The sequence below is a fragment of the Poecilia reticulata genome, chromosome 1, assembly GCF_904066995.2.
Source record: "Poecilia reticulata chromosome 1, P_reticulata-male-v2, whole genome shotgun sequence".
Taxonomy (NCBI): Eukaryota; Metazoa; Chordata; class Actinopteri; order Cyprinodontiformes; family Poeciliidae; genus Poecilia; species Poecilia reticulata.
The window spans coordinates 28,135,022-28,155,670 of NC_088830.1; the positions used below are offsets into that span (position 1 = coordinate 28,135,022).

General features: G+C 36.5%; 1 protein-coding gene across 4 annotated transcripts in view; it reads right to left on the reverse strand.

Moving 5' to 3' along the window:
• The window catches only part of LOC103470494 (glutamate receptor 2-like), a 51,473-nt gene that overhangs the window by 29,980 nt on the left and 844 nt on the right, over window positions 1-20,649 (reverse strand). For all 4 annotated transcript variants that reach the window (XM_008419006.3, XM_008418997.3, XM_008418989.3 and 1 more), the window contains exons 2-8: window positions 11,923-12,063; window positions 6,431-6,670; window positions 4,905-5,026; window positions 2,955-3,029; window positions 2,235-2,288; window positions 1,169-1,327; window positions 216-383 (exon numbers count right to left, since the gene is read on the reverse strand). In XM_008419006.3, the coding sequence (XP_008417228.1) occupies window positions 216-383; window positions 1,169-1,327; window positions 2,235-2,288; window positions 2,955-3,029; window positions 4,905-5,026; window positions 6,431-6,670; window positions 11,923-12,063 (959 nt within the window). The remainder of the gene's footprint in view (window positions 1-215; window positions 384-1,168; window positions 1,328-2,234; window positions 2,289-2,954; window positions 3,030-4,904; window positions 5,027-6,430; window positions 6,671-11,922; window positions 12,064-20,649) is intronic.

Genomic DNA, 20,649 nt, shown 5'->3' on the forward strand with positions numbered 1-20,649 from the left:
TGGTTTCCAAACATTTTCTACCCCCCTCCCCCCATGAATTAGAAATGGCTGTCTGGTTGAACGACGCGGGGGGCGGCAAATGAAAGTACGTAGCTGAGCATAGACAACAACACCAATAGGGGGATGGGGGTTGAAACTTGCAGTTCCTCACACAGACAAAACAAGACGATACAAAGTGACATCTGTTGACGAAGGTCATTCCAGTCCATAGTTACCTGCTTCAGGGCACGTTCAATCTCAACGCCCTGAGCCCAGGGTACTGCGGGATTAGCTAGGCAGTCCCCACTGTTGCCACGGCGACTCATGTCTATTCTCTGTTTGTGCAGGAAGCGAAACGCCTCAGTCATCACGTTGACTGCGTCGTAGGTGAGGGCAGAGGTGTACTAAAAGATCACAAAATAATTGTTTTAGGCTATAATCTGACATTTTCTGCTAATCACTGTGATAGTCAGAATCTTCTTTCCTATAACTGTTAAAGGAATAAAGATTGTTTATAGGTGACCTATTACGCTTCTTTCAACAGGTTAAGATGGGTCAGTGATACATTTTTTTGCACAAAACCATTCTTAGATAATGAGATTTTAGTCTGCTTTTTTAGTCACTTCTGTTTATTTTGAGCTGTTTTAGGGCTTCTTGTGGCTTTAAATCTAAATAAAGTGACAAGAGGCCACTTGGGTCACTTTGGTAAACTCGCCTTTTATGACACTCGCAAATGAAAATGACTGCAAAAGGATGCACAGTTATACAACTGTACATCTTTGAAAAGCACAAGTGGAGGCTCCTGCACAACCACCAAGAATGCAGCAAGCGGTTTCTGGACGGTAAGACAGCAACTATACAGTGTTCTTTTCCAGCAGCCATTGTACAGCACATACAGAGGTAAACCCAGCCAATCAAACATGCTGGAGGTCAAGTTGGGTTGCTAGGCAACAGGCTGGGCTTCATTGGGGTTGCTAGGTGACGGGCAGTGGCTGCTGAATTGTGTCGTTACATTCCGGAAGTTTCTGACACGACTCATTTTCCAGACACAAAAAATGTTAGTTTATTGCCAAAAATGTCTGGGTGATTTTTAGAAGGAACACAAACTCAAATGTAAGAACAAAAATGTGCAAAAGGTGAATTTAGCATAAAAGGTCCCCTTTGAATTGTTCTTATTGTTGTTTCTTACTCTGATTCGTGTATCTGCTCCAGGATACTCCTTCTCCTCCAAAGCCTCCCACCGCTGGTCAAACTTTGCCACCACAGGATTGTCAAAGTCAACTATCTGAAATCCAGATACGTTTGCACCTCCATACTGGATTTTAGAGATGTCACCATCCAAAAATCCCTGGAAGATCAAAAACAACAAAGTTTTTCTCTCGTTTTTCTAACCTGTCACTCCTATTAACTGTACCAGAACTCACATATATCGACACACAGTAAATGGAGGATTTACAACGGCTGTTTTGTCATAAATATTTTTTGTTATACTGTTTAAAAGAACAGATAAAAAAAAAATATCAGGACCTCCACCTCTCTGAGTTTTGCTGTAATCAGCCATGCGGCTTTATATCACCATAATGAGGGGGATTCCTTTAATATTTAAAATATTTTCAACAAGCTACACTGGAAATAAGGAAAATATATTTTTTATTACTATAATAACATCACAACAAAAACATAAAGTATTACCAAGTATATTTTGCTTCTTGCACTTAAAAAAAGACAAAACAAACTTAGAAGTAACTTTTCAGAAAGAAGTAGGATCTTGTTTTTAGTCAGTAATTGATGAAAAATATTAGTTCCACTGGCAGATAATTTAATTTACAACATGGGAAAAATTTAATATAATATGTAATATATATTATACATATAAATTGTTATAAGTAAAATAATCTGCCAGTGGAACTAGAACTTTTAAAATCAATATTAAGGAATTATTTGTCCTATTTCTTACTGAAAAGTTACTTTTAAGTTAGTTTTCTATTATTTCTTTATTATTTCTGTACTAAGATATTTGCACTAGAAAAAAAAATACTTGGTAAGATTTTGTATTTTTGCAGCATTGGTTTGTTTAAGGTCACAAACTCATATTGGCCTTTCGTTATTCTTGATTGGTCCAACCTGCAGTCTGCCATTAGGACCTGACTGAGAATTTTACTTTGTTTTTGTAAATATGTGTCAATTTAAAATAACCTGTTGCAAATAAAAGGAAAAATGTGCAGATTGTTGCAAGGTGTTGGGTCGTGACTCACTAAGTTGGCGATGATGTAGTGGTGTCCCTTCACATGTTTGCCTATAGTGATCACCTGATGGGGAAGGAGAATACACTTTGTTAACAACAAAAAACCCTCAAAACAGGTTTTTATCTTTACAGTCTGTGTCTTTAGATTTTAAAAATCAAAAACATTTTCTCCCTTACTTTGTACATAATTATTACCACACATAGACTCATCTAAACACAACTACTAACTACCAAATCTTCTCCTTCATTGACGGACTGCTGCATCCTTGGTGCACAAAGCAGCGTTGTCTCAGATCCTTCCTCCCTTCACGTTCACTACTGATACCAACAAACTCAATAAGTGTTAACAGATGCACATTTTGTTCATTTTTTTTTGGTTTATGCTACAAACTTCCACATTTCTTTGAATCAACTTATGCCATTCTTGATGACAGCACAGTATGTTTGTTCTTATGCTGTAAATTTGACAGTACTGCACAGTCTTTTGTCATTTTTTCACCTTTGTCTGAATCTACATGCTTCAACTCGTTTATCACTTTGCTGCTAGTGTACCCAAATTTTCCAACTGAGGGACAATAATGGATATTTTTGTTCAAATGTAGTATTTTAACAGAGATATAATCCACACCACGGACTGCCTCTGTTGTGCTTTAATGAAGTAAAAGGTTTTCTGTTTAACAGAAACTCAGATTTCAACCAGGAGCAGATTATTGAGAAGACTGAACTCCACCTGCTCCATAATGTCTTTGACTTTATCTTGTTCGCAGTCCAGGATGATGCGTCGCTCTTTACGGATCTCCAGGTCCTAAAGAGACACAAGAAGGTGTATTTAAAACCCATCCAGCTGTATTTGTTATTTATTTGTTGTTCTTTTTAAAAATGAAAACTGATGTATTCCACAGTTAGTCACATTAGTTACTGACTCTAGAAGGAAAGCACAATAACAAAAAGGATTTAGCCGGTTATCTACTTTTGCTTTAGGCTGTTCCTGTTCTATTTGTCACTTTCCTTTTTAATCACATCCAAAGTTCACACTTTCTAAGCTGTCAATAAGCATTTTCTTACCTACTTTCGCAGAGTAAATCAGCCCCTCGTCCTCATTTTTTACATGTCACTGTAATCATGTCACTCTCTCTTCCTGAGCATCTTTAGAGCTTCCCTCCTCCTCCACGTCTCCTTTCATCATAGCTCTCAGTATTTCAGTCCTCCTCTAACTATGTCAGTACCTGGGGTCTAAACACAGCACTCCGCACATACATCTCTGCCAGTTCCAGTGGGTGGATAATATCAAAACTGAGCAGATTTCCACAAAATCTCAGAAGCAAATGATGTAAAGAATCCAAGTCACTGCTCACTCCCACCACTCTGAACGCTTCATTACACAAATTTAGCTTCATTACAGACATTCACGCTTTTCTGAGATATGAATGGATGAAATTTATCATTTCCCCCAAAACAACAGAGTTGTTCATGGTTAACCTTAAAGAGCTTCAAGCTTAACAAAGTGTCTTTTTAAGTTGAGTAACATAACCACAAGCTAACATTAGAAAATTCAGCTAAATTCAGCTTATAGCAACTATTAGCTACAGCTCTCTTGGGTATTTTTGTCAAAAAAATCTTTGAAGTTAATTCAGTAAATTTTGTTCATGGAAAAAAAATACAATTAATTAACAATGCAAATATAAATTGCTTGATATGAAGGAAATGCTGAACATTGTGAATCTCTTTCTAATCTATGGCAAGTATCATTCTTAGACTTCCAATCACAATCAAATGTTATTTGTATAGCACATTTCAGCAACAAGACATACAAAGTGCTTTAAATCATAAAAACACAAAGTCAACAACTGAAAGATTACATTCTGCCGTCGTTACACATCACATATATTGATCAATGTTTCATCGATTATGGTTCAGAAGAAACTCTCAACAGCTGCGATCTTAGTCTGGATTTAAAGGAACTCAGTGTTTTGGCTGTTTTTCAGTTTTCAGGAAGTTTGTTCCAGATTTGTGGTGCATATAAACCAAACCAAACCAACTTTATTTATAAAGGACTTTAAAATAACCGCAGCTGATACAAAGTGCTGTACATTAAAACACAACATCTGGTCTGCTTCTGAAGATGCAGACCAGAACCAGAACCAGAACCAGAACTCCTGAGAGGTCTGGAAGGTTGCTATGACAACAGCAGATCTTTAAGGTGTTGTGGCGCTAAACCGTTCAGTGATTTATAAACTAACAGCAGCATTTTAGAGTCTGTTCTCTCAACTACAGTGTAGGGACTTAAACCTCGGGTGATGTGCTCCACATCTTCCTGGTTTTAGACAGAATGTTTACAACAAAAATCTAATTTATATGCATTTTTGGGCTGTTTTAAGATGTAGACATGAAACTGAGTTCAGACAATAAAACTGAACAAATTTAACTTCCTTCGAGACGCTTCCCTAAACCCTCATTTCTCCAAACCTTCATAAAACTGCACTTATACCATACTGCATAATAATACATTAATTGTACAGGGTGATTAAAAATGGGCCCAGTTTCAGTCAGAACCTAAAGCATCAGTTTATCAGAAAATAACTCAGCTGGTATCCAGACTGCTAGATGTGTGAGAGACTCAGTACATCGAAGACAAACCTGAACTTTATGCAGTTAGGAGATAATTTCAAAGCAGCGGTACCTGAAAGAGGGAGCGGTAAGCTTCATCTTTACTCTCGTCTTTCAGATCTCCTACATTTATTGCTGTTACCACCCACTCTTTCTCTGCTGCAGTATCCAGAATCACCTGAAGGGTAGAAAGACCTACAGACACACACAAAGCAAAAAAATAATTAAGGCTCGTCCCTTGTCCTTACTTTTTTTTTTAGAAAATTTAATGGGCATTTCCAGAGCTCAACTCATTAAGGGAGAGCTGTTAACAGGACTTTATACCAACCAGCACAGCATGAGAACAGGAGAATTTAATTTTATAACAGGAAAAAAAAACAGGCTATTTCATTTTTCTATAAATTAGCACAAAGTGGTTGCAAATTGAAACCAATGGAAAAACATGAAAATACATCCCTATTAGATAGAAGGTGTTATGAATATACAATGTCAAATTAATTACAGGAAACACTGAGTGCTTTCTCTTACATAAGACTGTTTCTTTTCTGATATACAAAATGACACAGAGGCCTCTAAACATCCCTGTGTTTTCAATAGATACAAGAAGAATTTAACAAACAAATCAACAATTTAATATAAATATTAAGCTGTTCCGTTATTTTAGTTAGGTTATGCTTATTGTTATTTATTTATTGTGTTTAATTATTCTGGTTATTCAATTCACCTTCCAACCCTAGAACCTGGGAAGGAAGAATTGGGAAAATTGGGAAAGGAGGATTGGAATTAGGATTGGAATAATAAGTTTCCAACTCTTTTCGGTAATTCAACCCCGATTCCAACCCCAGGAAGTATCCGGTGTTCCCAGGAGTGAAAGCATTTTGTCTTTAAGTCTGTGGTTCTGTCCCAGTTCCCCTCGTTCTGTGCTGACATGTCTTAGGTCAGGACATAACAGCTGAAGAAGTGAAGGTGAGGATGTTAGAGAAATAATTCACTGCTAGTACAGTTTGTATATTGAACAGTCTGGACAAAAAAAAATACGAGGCTGACAAAGTGTTAATAGGTAAAAGGTGCTTGGAGTGGAAAATGGCTTTGAGTGGCCAGAAAAAAGAGCCAATCTGTTCTTCCAGTGCAGCTGCTGGGGCAGCACCAATGCTGCCAGTTTAAATGTTAGCTGGAAATCATTAGCGAGGAAACTGATCTCAGCCCTATCAATCTCTGAAACCGACTCAGACCTGATACCGGAGTGAACTAATCTGCCAGTGGAACCAGCACTGTCTATCAATATTAAGGAATTATTGACGTAATAAAAGCTCCCATATCCTTGCTGAGAGGTTACTTATTAATTATTTTAAGATGTTTGCACTAGAAACCAAACAAAAATACTTGGTAACCTGTATTTAGGTTTTTAATTTGGCGTAGTTGTCACAATAGTGTTAACTGTTTTTTTGTTTTACTTTTTAGTGTCTTAATTTCCTCAGACTGTTTCTGACCTTAAGCCAATCAAATCAGCCTATATTTACTCAATTAAATCCAGAAATGAAAGAAGATTTGGTGAAGCAGGAACATGAACGTAAAAGAGAACATTGAGAATCCGTTTACCTCTGTCGCTGTCATACAGGTAGGCAAACTTCTCCCACTTATAGTACTCCACTAACGCAACTAGAGGCCCCTTGATGTCTGGCCTCATTTGTAGAACAAACTGATTCATTCCTTCTGCCGGGAAAGACGGTGTGATGAAGGAGACATGGAGTGTCTCACAAAAGGAGGTGATGGTGTTGACCGACTTCTTGTCATAAAAGCCAAAAATGGCATAGACGCCCCGGGAGAACTGGGAACAAACTGGAAAGAGAGACAATGAATGAAACATTTTAACGAGACAAGTTAACAGAGATAAGAGTTTAAGTCATGTTTTATTAGAGGATCCAAGGAACAAATTGGATTTACTCCGCCGTAACTCAAAATGTGTTCGAATCTCTGATTTAAATAGATGCAATCAATAACCTCTTTCAGGTATTTACATTTAAATCGTCATCTAGTCGTCCTTCAAACACCCAAACACAGAGCAGGCAGCTTTGGCTCCTTAATGGGGCCCATTATGCTTCTTTGATCAGGTTAGGACAGGTATAAAACATATTCATTACATTTTTTGCAAAAAAAAAAAAAAAAAGAGATTTCAGTCAGTCCTGTATATTTTGAACTCCTTTCTGCTCCTTTAAACCCAAATAAGCTGCAGGTGGCCAAGACCTCCAACTTAACATTTACACTCATGTGAAAATGACTGCAAACAGATGTACAATTATACAACCGTACATCTTTGAAAAGCAGACGTGGAGCCTCCTGCACAACCGACAAGAATGCAGCAAATGGTTTCTGGATGGTAAGTCAACAATAAAGCACCTGTCTTTTCCAGCAGTCATTGTACAGCGAATACAGCAATAAAACCAGCTGATCAAACATGCTGGAACTCAGCTTGGGTTGCTAGGCGACGGGCTGGGCTTCGCTGGGTTGCTAGGTGACGCTGCAGTGCTCGTTAAATAGGACTTAACAACCGTGGCGTTTTTGAAACAGCTCATTTTCCAGGCATCTAGAAACATTCATTTATTGCCAAAAAAACAGCTGTTTTTTTAAGACTGTTTCTAGAAGCAATAAAAATACAGATAGAAGAACAAGAATGTGAAAAATAAGAATTTTTCATACCAAGTTTTCTTAAATATTGCATCTAAGACCCACTTTGTCTTATACAGCCACAGTCATTGGACAGAAGATGGGATACAGTGCAAACGTAGGTCAGAACAAACATAACTATATAAACCAACCTGAATGATTCTGGAGTGTCGAAAGAAGTCAAACCACCAAAGCAGCAACTGATGGTTTAATATCTGTTTGATCATTGGTAACCTGCCTTTCATTTGGGCAAATTTATAGATTTATTATTTGGAGATGACCATGACTGCAGGTGCTGAAAGTCACACACACTACAGCTCATTTACAATGTAGCAGTAAAACATGGAGGACAGGAGCAAGTGAACAGCAAAGGCTTGGTGCTTTCGCTGCTATCCCACTGAATCCCTTTAGCCACAGGCCATCATTACATCATGCTCTGATAAGAGCACATCATACTCCACGCACGAGCCTTGGTTCACACGCACGAGCCTTGGTTCACACGCACGAGCCTTGGTTCACACGCACGAGCCTTGGTTCACACGCACGAGCCTTGGTTCACACGCACGAGCCTTGGTTCACACGCACGAGCCTTGGTTCACACGCACGAGTCTTGGTTCACACGCACGAGCCTTGGTTCACACGAACGAGCCTTGGTTCACACGCACGAGCCTTGGTTCACACGAACGAGCCTTGGTTCACACGCACCAGCCTTGGTTCACACGCACGAGTCTTGGTTCACACGCACGAGCCTTGGTTCACACGCACGAGTCTTGGTTCACACTGCTTCTGGTCCTTCCACAAAGGTTACTGGTTCTTCTAAAATTGGGTTATTTGGTTTAAAGATGGCTGAAAATGTCACAGGGTTACATATTTAACCAACAAAATTTTACTGTATAAATATGTATTTTACTGTATTTGCATGGTAAAATCCATATAAATAGGGGTTTTATTGTATTTATACGATAAAATTTTGTCGGCCGCAGCTGCCGGTATTTTACCGTAAATTACAGATGTTATTTTTTTACAGTGTGGCTATGAGTGAAGGGGATCAAAACGTTTACTGGAACTGTTGTTAGGAAAGATTTAGGACTGTTGATGGCTTTTAAGAATTCATCATGTTGCATTGATTATCAATTTGTAATTGCATCGTTGCCTTCTGAATCATTAAATGCTTCAAGAAAGCCACCAATCAATATGCGATAGAAGCTGCATCACATCAATACTCTTACTTTTTGGTGTTAAATAACAGCTATTCTTAAATCATTTTTGTTTTAAATTTGTGGTTATCGCACTATGAAGATCTCAGTCCGGCTCATGCAAACAAAAACAATGCAAACGTGGGATAAATCCACGTTTTGACTGTTTTGTAAAGACGCTCACAAAGATAAATGATGTGAAAGTCATTTCAGACCCACTCTGCCCTTATTACAAAGTGTGACCTCTGAATAATCAGCAGAACACTATCTGCAAACTTAATCATTTGGAAAGTGCAGGCCATGTGAATAAGCAAGGCCAAGGCGTTGAAGGTGAGGGGAGATTTTAAAGATGCTGATGCGCTACAGAGACTGCGTGAAGCTGCTCTGCTGTTGCTCTCCTGCTGCAAACCAACCAGGGGACAGCAGAAAAATCACAGGCAACTTATAGTAATTTAACATTTAAAAGAAATTACACATTTAGGCTAATTAGGTGTAATTTAAATTGGAAACATGCATCAAAACTGAGGCCAAATCCAAATTTTAAATGGCTATATTCATGGCCTTTTGTTATGAGACACGAACTAATCACCTTTAGGGATCAAGTGATCAAGTGTTTGTATTAAACTACTGGAAGCTGTTATAAGTCTTTTTTCATTCTCAAATAATCTCAAAAGTGGAAATATGTTTTTCCTCAGAATCAGAGTAAATGAGAAAGTTTAGCTAAAAACTGTGATCTGTTTCTAGAATATATTTCTATAGAACTGAAAAAATAAACTGAGATCAAATATATCTGAGATCCAAAATCGAATTACAGGAAGAATTAAGTCAGAAATCATATTTAAAATATCAGTGAGTTAACATGAAGGGTTTGCATTTTTAAAGAGAACTGGAATCAAACTCAGGCATCTATTGAAGCCAAGCTAAACACAACCTGTCCAGGTTACAAAGTAAGGTAAAAAGATCTTTTAGTGACTGATTTTTGCACATCAAACAAAAGCAGAATGTGGTGAATGGCAGCTTCTCAGTTCAGAAGTCCTTCAACAGTGATTTAACTTTAACAAAGGCAGTTATGTTTTGGTCCCTAAATACTTTACATAAACCTGCAGCTGGTCTGCAGAAAACTGAAATGCTTTAAATTGCAGACCAACAGCAGAGACGTGTTGCAAAACGAGTGGATCTATAAAGGAGAACCAATTGTTCTAAAGATGCAATGAACAATGCTATCAGGTCACTGATCCAGATCACTCAGCAGGAGCTCACATAAAGCAGTGGAGTAAGCAACAGTGAAGCTATTTATGTCTTAAAGAGGGGTCGCATTCTCAACAAATTCAACTGAAGTCTAAATTAGCAACATGTTTAAATATAAACAGCCCTTGCTGTAATGTTTTATACTGACGAGCTTCTTCTTATTGTTGTGTTTGAGTGGATCTCAGAGTTTTTAGCTTCAGATGTTTCACTGAGAAAGAGCCGCATCACTTCCCCCGTAGGAGCTGGTTTAGTGTCTGCTGAGTGTCTTGTGCGTCAGCATGGGCAGCAGAGACTCTAACCAGCTTTGATGAAAGGATCTGTGCTGCTAATTTAAGCCTATTTGTCTCTCCTTGCTTTAAACTTGACTACACCACCTTCAGCTCATATTCTGCTACAGAATATGAAGAGCCCATCCTTAAAGGTGACCTGTTACGCTTCCATGAACAGGTTAGGATAGGTCTAGTTCAGTACATGTTTTTGTACAAAATCATTCTTAGATAATGAGATTTCAGTCTGCTCAGTTCTGCCTCTTGTCACTTTAGATCCAAAAAAGCTGCTGCTGGCCACACCCCCAAACTCAACGTTTACACTCTCATATGGACATTGTTGCAAACAGATATACAATTATTCGACCGTACGTCTTTGAAAAGCATTAGTAGAGCCTCCTGCACAACCAACAAGAATGCAGCAAGTGGTTTCTGGTTGGAAAGCCAACAACAAAGAACTTCTCTTTTCCAGCAGTGATTACAGCAGTAAAACCAGCTGACCAAATGTGCTGGAGCTCTGTTTGGGTTGCTAGGTAATGGGCAGAGTTCCACTTGGGTTGCCAGGGCACAGTGCTGTATGAATGTGATTTAACAATCTGGAGGGTTTTGAAACAGCTCATTTTCCAGACACCAAAAAACATAAATTTATTGGCAAAAAACTTGCTGGTTTTTATTTTTAAGCACTGTGGCTGTTTTAAAAAGCAGCAGAAACCCACATGGGAGTATGAAAATGTGCAGAAAGTGAAGTTAATGTCAATTAATTTAGAATTTTGCATAATAGGTCCCCTTTAAAACTAGAAACTACAGAAAAACTGCTGTTAAAAACTTTTCTTTCTGATCTTCCTGTTGATAAGTAACTCAAAAAAATAACATGTTTAAATTACATAAACAAAAAAAAATCAGCTAATCAGCAGTTTGAACTCAAACTAGATTTTATTAGAGTCCATAATGATAAATGTGACATATAGACAACCTGAATTTGTTTAAACTTGAATTTTCTGTCTTTAAATGATGGAGTGCTTCTTCTCAAAGATAACTTCATCTTTCATTTTTTTCACTGTGTGTTTTTTAATGTTCGTTTTCCGCTGTACAGCATCAGCTTAAAGAGAGAAAAACAACATCCTGGTAAATCCTGTCGTCATGGACTTAACAGTAATAAGAGGCTTAAAGGTGACTGCAGTTACAAACATAGTCTTAATGGAGAACCTATCAGTCAAAATTATACTTCCTGTTGATGAAAGGAATATGTGCATAATAAATTCAGCTACTGTAAAATACAAGAGCAAAGACAGCAGAGGAGAATAAAACAGGACTTTTAATGATCTCATGTCATATATTTATATACTAACAACCTTTTCATTTCAGAAAACAAAATATTAGATGAATTAAAAATAGCTAGAGCTTAAAGTAAAAGTTTTGAGCTCAGTTTAAGTTATTAAACTGGAGAACTGTGAACATGAACTGTTCGTTTTGATCTGGTTGAACTGAGTTGAGAACTAGTCAGGATGAAATGATAAAACTATGTAAATATGAGTTTGTTAAACACAATGACACACTTAAGTTTGAGACTAATTTTCTTAGCATAATGACATTTCTGAATTGATTTGCTAATGCTAATGTTTTTTTTTATTTATTATTGTCAAATGCCACATTTCAGGTTTACTGATAAAATGACCAATTGATTAAAAATAGACAAAGATAATATAGCAAAACTCACAGCAGTTTGTAACAGCGAAGCTGTTGGCCACCTCCAGGTTGTCTATATGTGGAGTGAGTCTGAAATCTGCCATCCCAAACTGAACCATCCCAACTCTGAATGCGCTGTACTCCTGATCGGCGCCCCTGGGAAACAAACCACCTAGAGGAAACACAGGAACAGAAATTATTATTGGCATGGTTGGTCAGAGTGGAGCACAGAAAAATCTCAAATGTTTTCCAAATGTGATGCTGCAGATTCCCACATTCATATAATTAATGTAAATTTTGATTATATTTCCTGGTGCTGAACATTTCAGAGTTGACAGGCAGAAAACATACAAAAGCTTTTGCAGACTATCCAGGCTGCCGGTCCAACAGTTCTGCCCTTTTCATCCATAAAATGCTGCAATGCTGCACACACTTTGCAGCCAAGGTAGACCTAACAACGTCCCAGGCCTTGAGCAGCTCTGGGGAAATAAATGCCTTCCCTGAAATCTGCTGCCAGGAAGTGTTCAGCTGCAGCTGCAGGTTCAGTCGCTTCCCCAGCAGAAACAACAGAAGAAGAATCAACACAGGCGAGGAGAACCAGGAAGTAAACACATCCTAACTATCCCTCTCCTTCATAAAGGTGCAAATACTTGTAAGTATTGTTCCTTTATCTTTATTTTAATTCCACTGAAGCTCAATATTTATACTTTGTTTGCTGGGAGCGCTTAAAACCCAAAGTCAAATTTCTAGTTTATGCTCACAGTTCAGGTTCTGAAGTACTTCTAACACTGCTGGACTTTATTTTGAGTCGCAATAAAACATTTTGCTCAATTGATTTGTCCCAGTAATTACAATAAACAATAATAACAATAATAAATAATGTTTTGAGACCATTTTCAAGTTAATTGATAATAGCATTACAATCGTCCTCTCAAAGACCAATAAACTTTAACTTTGTAACTTTAAGACTGAAAAATTAAGATATTTTTAAATATCAAAAATAAAACAAAATGAAAAACACAACCAAAACCATAAATAAAATGGATTATAAAGTCTCTGCAAACAAAATTACCCTTCAAAAAATATTAATAATCAGAATAGAAATGATAGAGCTCATTTTGATTTAGGATGCAATTAATTTATTATTGTGACAGTTTTTAAGGAGTCAATTTAAAGATATTAATGTGAATTAAACCTATATTTGCCTTCCCATTACAAAAGGTTTGCTATTACATTAATTTTATGGATCTATTCATCCACATTGTCTGTAATACAATCTAAAACTTTTAATTTATAATTACATTCCCGTTCCCAAATTAAAGTTCCTTTGTAAAGGAGTTAGTGTCTCTTTCAAAGAGCGCTTCTTAAGTGTAGACAAGTACATCTTACAAAGTTCTTTTCTTGAAATTACATCTAAAAAAGGAGTCCAGCCTGCTTTGAGCAAAAGTACAAATGTTCATAAGTCATGTTTGGATATAAAATCCTTGATTTATAACATCCACTCTGCACTTGCTGTCCACAGACATTTCATTTCTGCCCGACTGCGTCCAAATCCTCCCCGCCTTGTTGCAGCGCCATCTGGAGCACCAATTTCCTACTGTGTAGCACCTAATGTGGAAGATGTCCCTCATGCATAATGGATGGGCTGGTCATGATTTGTTAAAGTTTTTAAAAAGTTTATGAATCTGTTCTTTATTTTTGGAACAAAATATATGGCAACAAATGATTTAAAACTGAAATAAGATGCGGAGCGAACTCTGCTCTGAAACGCTGGAGACACTGACTGACAGAAGAAAAGTCAGAAATGAAAAACATCGTTAAGCATGGAGAGCCAGTTCAGAAAGTAAATAAGAATATGATTAATTAGCTTCTTTATTATTATTATTTTATACATGCATTCATTTACTTATAATTTTATTCATTTCGATATTTATTTAGTATTTTATTTATTTAGATATTTATTTATGTATGTATTATTCTATCTATGTATTATTTTAGTTTTTTGTTTATTTATTAACACATTTACTTATTATTTTATTTATTTATTTATATATGCATTATTCTATCTATCTATTTATTTACGTATTAAATTTTGGCTGAAATGGCTCTCCATAGTTAGGTTGTGCTGACAGATGAATAAAAAGTCGGCTACGTTCTTCCACAGAAACTGCTGTAAACAATAGCGTTAAGCTACGTCGCTGAATTTTGATCACAACATGAAATTCTGTTTTCTTCCAGTGACCAGCACATTTGCATTAAAATGAGAAAGGGGATATTTTGCATTCTACCTCAGCTGAGCTGCAGCGGTTGTGGTGGATTTGGCAGAATGAGGTCATTTTCTTTGCCCTGAGCGGGAAGTGGAGGTTCAGGCTAGTAGGAGAAGCATGGCTGCCTGCAGTGGTGCAGAATCATTAGCTCCTGTATCTGGCCGGCCTTGGGGACCACAATCAGGTTCTTTAACCAAGAACAATGTATGTATGACCAACTTCTATGCTTCAAAAAGCTCATAGAATCACATTGAGCCACAAAATATTGTCATTTTGGGATCATTTTCAAGCAATATAATAGTAATGGCATAACGATGCAAGACCAAATTCTCAAAGATCAAGAAACTTTAAATTCTAATGAACATTTAACACTGGAGCTGGAAGACATTTTACATGCAAAACTAGTAAACAAAACAACAGAAACATCATCATGAAGTCTCTGCAAACTTCAAAACAGGGCTAGTTGAGACCAAAACATTCAACATGTCTATTTTTATGGCCAACTTCCTTCAGAATGTTGTGAAGTGAAACTGAGAAATTAGTGAACATAATTATCCCAAAGGGAAATTTACACGTCATAACTCGGATCATCCAGTGGATGGAGAGTCTGAAAAGATTCAATGAGCTGATCAACCACACAGTAAGAAATGCAGCGTTGATGCACTTTTGGAAATAAAAATTTCATTATTGCATAAAAAAGGCTTAAATAAAAAGTCAGGTGAATGTGCCATTTTTTCCCCCAATCAATCAATGAATCACCAGAATAACCAATAACTAAAATAATAATTAGTTCCAACTCTGCTACTGAATCACTGGGATGACATAACAATAATCTGTCAATTTAATATCATAATTAGGCCTGTCGCAATAGGCAATAAATCAGTAACAATAATTACATGATAAATTAAGCCGAGCTCAATAATTTCCATTTGCATGATTTATTGTTTTTCTCTTTTCTTTGTTGAAAAACTGGATGATAAAAGTCTTCAGTCTGTTGCTTCGGTCTCAACTGGACTGTTGTTTGAAGGACTTCATAACTGGTTTTATTAGTTGTTTATTTACTTTGGATATTTAAAATATCCAGTTCTAGAATTAAATGTTAATTAGAATTTAAAATCGATTGATCTTTGAGAATGTGTTTTTGCATTATTATTATTATTATTATTATTATTATTATTATTATTATTATTATTTTGCCATCATTAATATATTACTTGAAAATGATATCAAAACAACAAAATTATCGTGTATCACAAGGAATTCTGGGAAAATCTATCGTCCAGCAGTATTAGTTATCATGACAGGTCTACTCATAATTACATTTTTCTTTCATTTCCTAATATGTAAAACCAAAGATTTGAAAGAAAGTGTGAATTATTTTTAGCATGACTGCTGCAGCTTCACCTTTCATGTGAGAAGTTTCTATAATTTAGAGAATATATTATCTTCGCCGGAACAAATGTAGTTCAAATAATCTCTTAAAAAACTGGATCAGTGTATTTTCCAATGATAACTTGTATTTAAATATACTTTACAGGCAAAGGTTGGCACTTTTCTCCAGGAGTAAAAGAGAGAGGTCGCATTTGGGAAAAAAAAAGCAGATTTGGACATATTTGCTTAAACAAACTCTTAAATCACCTTTTAAGGGCTATGAACATTCTGCCTGCAACCAGCACTCTATTTCTGAGCGGCTGTTCAGAAGTGGGGGAAACACAGAAAGGTGTCAAAGGTCACCTGTTTAGCCAGCATCAGCATGTAAGTGTGCAATGTTCCCCTCAGGTGAACCAACAGCTGACGCTTGAGCTACTTACAGCTCCAGCATGAAGATTTGGAGATAAATAATTTATGTGCATGGAAATGAATTCATGGTTTTTCTATCTCACCTTAAAGTGATAAAATCAGAAAGAAGACAACCTGATCAGATTGGAAATCACTTTTACGTTTATAGGAATATAATCGTCACATTTTGACAGAAACATCATTCTACTAAACATTTGTGCAACTAAAAATTGTTCAAAAATCAGAAGAAGAGTTTGGTTGCTTTAATGTCAATAAAAATGTTCCGCTGATTATTGAGAAGAGCAAAATTTTATTTTTGACAATATAGTTTAAAATAAAATGTACATAAAAACAGATTCTTTTTGCATTTTGCAAAAATCCTTGATTCTGATCCGATACGATACAGATATCTGAAGGTTAGTATCAACTGATACCGATCAATACAGAAAAGCAATGCTGTATTGACATAAAACGGTCCTGAATTAAACTTAAATACACCAATAGCTTCATAAGGTTGATCAAACATGTGGAAATTACACAACTTTAATTAGTCTTACCAGTGCAATTAGGAGTATAACAGCCAATATAAAATCAATAATTAAGAAGCTGAAGCTGATTAAAACAGTATCCTGACTGCTTTGGTCAAACATGTAAAAACTATATAATTAGTTCAGCAACTGAGAATAAATCATAAAAAAACTGAAATAAATGTAAAGATTCTAATTCTAATGAACCTTTAACACTGGGGACCAGTGTTAAATTAATGTAAAATAAACAAAAACAAACGGTTGGCTACTTTGGTCAAACATGTAAAAATAATCTGCAACAAACCTCCTTTCAAATGGTTCAGAACATTTAATTAGGAATTCTGAATATAATGTAAAATAAATAATGAAGCCTGATGTTGCTAGCATAAGCATAGAATTAGACTGAATAGATCTGCCACTATGGATCCAAAACCTGATGACTGATACAGATACTAATATCAGATTAATACATATTATTTAAATTAAAATATTGTTTACTCTAAGTCTTCCAGATTATTATTATTTTTTCTCTGATAAATTCTGCTATTTTGTTGATGCAGTCATGCATAAATAATTATTATGGCTTTTAATGTACTGAGCAGAAAAATAAGCTATTTGTGTGACCATATGCTTCACGCTGTAAAAAAAAAAGCATCTCTAATTTACGGTAAAATTCTGGCAAGTATTTCACCGTAAATTAGAGACATATTTAAAAAAAAATTTTACAGTGCAGAAGGAGGGAATTATTAGCACTTGAAATAAGATGCAGGAAATAAACTGGGAAAATAATGTCTTTGTTTGTGTCACATGCTAAAAGTAATCATCTGTCTTCATTTCCACTCTGAGCCCGGACTGAACCTTTAATAAAGTAAAACTCTCAATAAAATCCAGGTTTGTAAACTGTATGTAGCAGTAATTCAATTTCAGCAAAGTGAAGAATCTGTTCTGCACCTCGATGCAGAAAAGCAACAAGCTAATGACAAACTGGTTGAAAACTATACAGTTTAATCTTCATGCTAACTTTCAACTGTCTTTTAAAACTATTGAATAAAAAATGGCACACACATAAATCAAAAGTCTCCCAGCATCTAGCTCAGGGTGAAAAGTTCATAAGTTTGCCTGGAGTTTGTCCCCACAGGACTGAGATCTCGCTAAGCTCTCTCTGACCTCCACCACTCACTGGAACATGGCCGGACCGCAGAATATTTTAGAAATTCTCCCAAACAGTTTTCTGTTTTGCAGTCGTTTGAAACAACTTTACACACCCATGGTAAAATGTCAGGTTGACAAAACAATGAGAGGGAGAGAAATCATTTCAAAGCATTTTCTACCATTAAAATGACACAGATCCAAAGCAATTTGATTGAAAACATGCAGATATGTTGGTAAGAAAAAATAAAAAGCGTGCCACAATTTAGCCCTCTTGGACTGAAAAAAATAAATCCCTCTTCATCTTCAGTTTTTTGTTGTTGTATTATGTAAAAAAAAACTGTCATTTCTTTAAGGTCAGCCTCTAATTCCCATCTTCACTTCTAGTTTTTGATTAGCTAATAATGAACTTTATTGAAGGCTAATCAGATTCATAATAAATCCTTGATGTTTTGTGTAAAACTCAATGTTGCAACTGAATGAAGATGTATTTTGGTCAAGTATTAGGTTAAATCTGTGCACATTTATGCAACCTACTTCAGATTTTTAATACAAGGATGTCAAACTCATTTACATTTTGGGCCATTTCAACATCATGGACGTCCTCAAAGGGCTGGTTGTGGAAGAATGCATTGATAAAATCCATTAACAAACTTCTGAAACATGAATAAATAGCTATTTCTACCTTTAGGAAGTACTTCTTAAGTTAAATAATATTGACCATCTTTTCACACTGATGTAATTTTAAGTATACCAGAAAAAAACTGATTAAATTTGACTGATAACTTCAAAATAACAGAGAAGGTTTTATTTAGATGTCTTGTTAGACTTTAGAGGGCCACATAAGAAGTTATGGTGGGCCAGATTTGACCCCCAGGCCTCGAGTTTGACACATGTACCTTAACAGATGTGTTTGATTTTGAATTCCCATGATTTATGTCACATTAAAGGGGAAAAAGGTTTCAAATGATTCATCGTAATCCAAAAAACGTAACTTTTTTAAAAGTTTTTTTTTTTCTTAGTCCCAGGATGTTTCTAACTTGTAAAAACCTCCAGAGTTCCTCAAAATGTTCCTGACTTTTCAAGGCCTCCGCTCTCGGTTTTCGCCCTGCCTGCTGTGGAGGAGGAAACATCCTCAGCTCTTTGGCTTCATGACAATATGCACGGATGTAGAAAAAGCAGCTAAGCGTGTCATCCTCTCAGCTGAGCCAAGTTAAAATGACTCTAATCTGGGTGCAGTGCGCTGTGGCAATGCTGTTGCACATCCAGTCATGTGTGATCATGCGGAGTAGAACCCAAACATATTTAAAGCAGATCATGCAAAGTTGATCAAGCAGTTGTTATTCATGATCAGCTGAATTATATAAAACAATTCAGTTTGTCTTCCTCCTCATCACTAAAAGTGACACCAGGATTTTTCTTTGAAAGTCCAAAAGGGAGCCTGAAGCATATGTCTGCTCCCAGCAATCAACAACTTTGACCGTTGGTGCAACTTGGAGGTGTGTGTCTCTCTCCAGAGTTTGCTGTCATAGTGGTGATCACTTCCACTCCAGCTTTTAGTTACCAAGTTACCAGTTACCTGTTGATGAATCATAAACTACTGGGGAGCCTCCACGAGTGATTCATCATTTGTGTCATATAAATGTAACAGAAACATTTCCATAGATTATTTGTTGGCTGTACATCCAGAATACCGAATCTTTGATTTAATCAAACTTTCATTTTCCTAGAAAATTTGGTTTGTTTGGGGAGTTTAATTAAACGCTGATGCAGATAGAAAAATTAAAAAAAAATTCTGGTCCGCCTCAGTTTCAGTTTGGTTGAAGTGAACTCTGGTGCAGTTTGAATGCACATGTGAACGCCAAGCAGACTGAAGACCGCTCCAAAAGCAGGAAGTGGATTATAGCGCATGGCATTCTGGGTAAATACAACCAAAACAAATGCACGAGTCTAGTGCTAGCGAGTGAAATAGCTTGTGGTTTTTTATCAAAGACCAAAGAGAAATCTTACAACCGCTAAAATCTGATGGTATTCCATTTTGGAAAAAAAGATGCTCTTATCTTGTTTAGAGGTTTTTGTGTCGTTTCCTTCAGCGATTCTTCCTGCAGTGCCTCCACAGGCGAGGAGGGGAACAGGTTTTTCAAAGGGTTTGTTTTGTTTGACACAATGCAGTGTGAAACCAACCCACACCAGCTGAAAATGTAACAAATGTTGCAATTTTGGTCTCCAGTCAAACCAATTCCACCAGACTGTCATGTGTGAAAACCTCGAGACTGAGATTTGTGACTAAAGTCCACTGAACTCATCGTCATGGTCAAAAAAAACAATTTTTAACCCTATGAATCGGGGCATTTTCCTGCTGTAAATAGCAATCAGAGAAAGGGTGCAGTTTTCTAAGTCGTCTTCACAACGCCTGGATGCTTAAATGCATTGGGATGCTTCATATGACCTTTTGGCAGCTATTTGTGTTAGCTGCAAACAGGTGTACCCAATGAATCTATCAGTGAGTGAATGTTTCCATACATGCCAAAAATCAGAACATTTAGAGAGTCAACAGCAAATGACTGACAATCAGAGCTCAGCTTAAAAACAGCTGAACCGATGAATGAGGCAGGTGTGAAAAGAGGTGACAGAAACCAGATTTCAACTAAATCCTGTTAAGTAAAAACAGCTGCGATGTGCCGAGGATACCATCATAGAATGAAAACATGAGAGAGAAGGTGTTGAATGAATTAAATGCAAGAAGAAAACAGAGAGTGGACTCAGGCAGATAGAGATCAATTCTAACAGAACAGTCACAAGAACCCAACAGAAAATCCAAAGAATATTAAATTGTTGCACAAAGACACAAACCTTAACAAAACCTGAAGCAACAAAGCAATGGAAGCTTGACAAAAATCCAAAGTTTTGGTCATATATCACAGGACTAGATGTGATATATCTAGTCTTGTATTTTGGATTTGTTGTGTTTTATGGTGCTGCAGTTGGGGGCCATTCTTAGAAAAGAGTTGTTGTTTTTTTTATCAGTAATTTTCA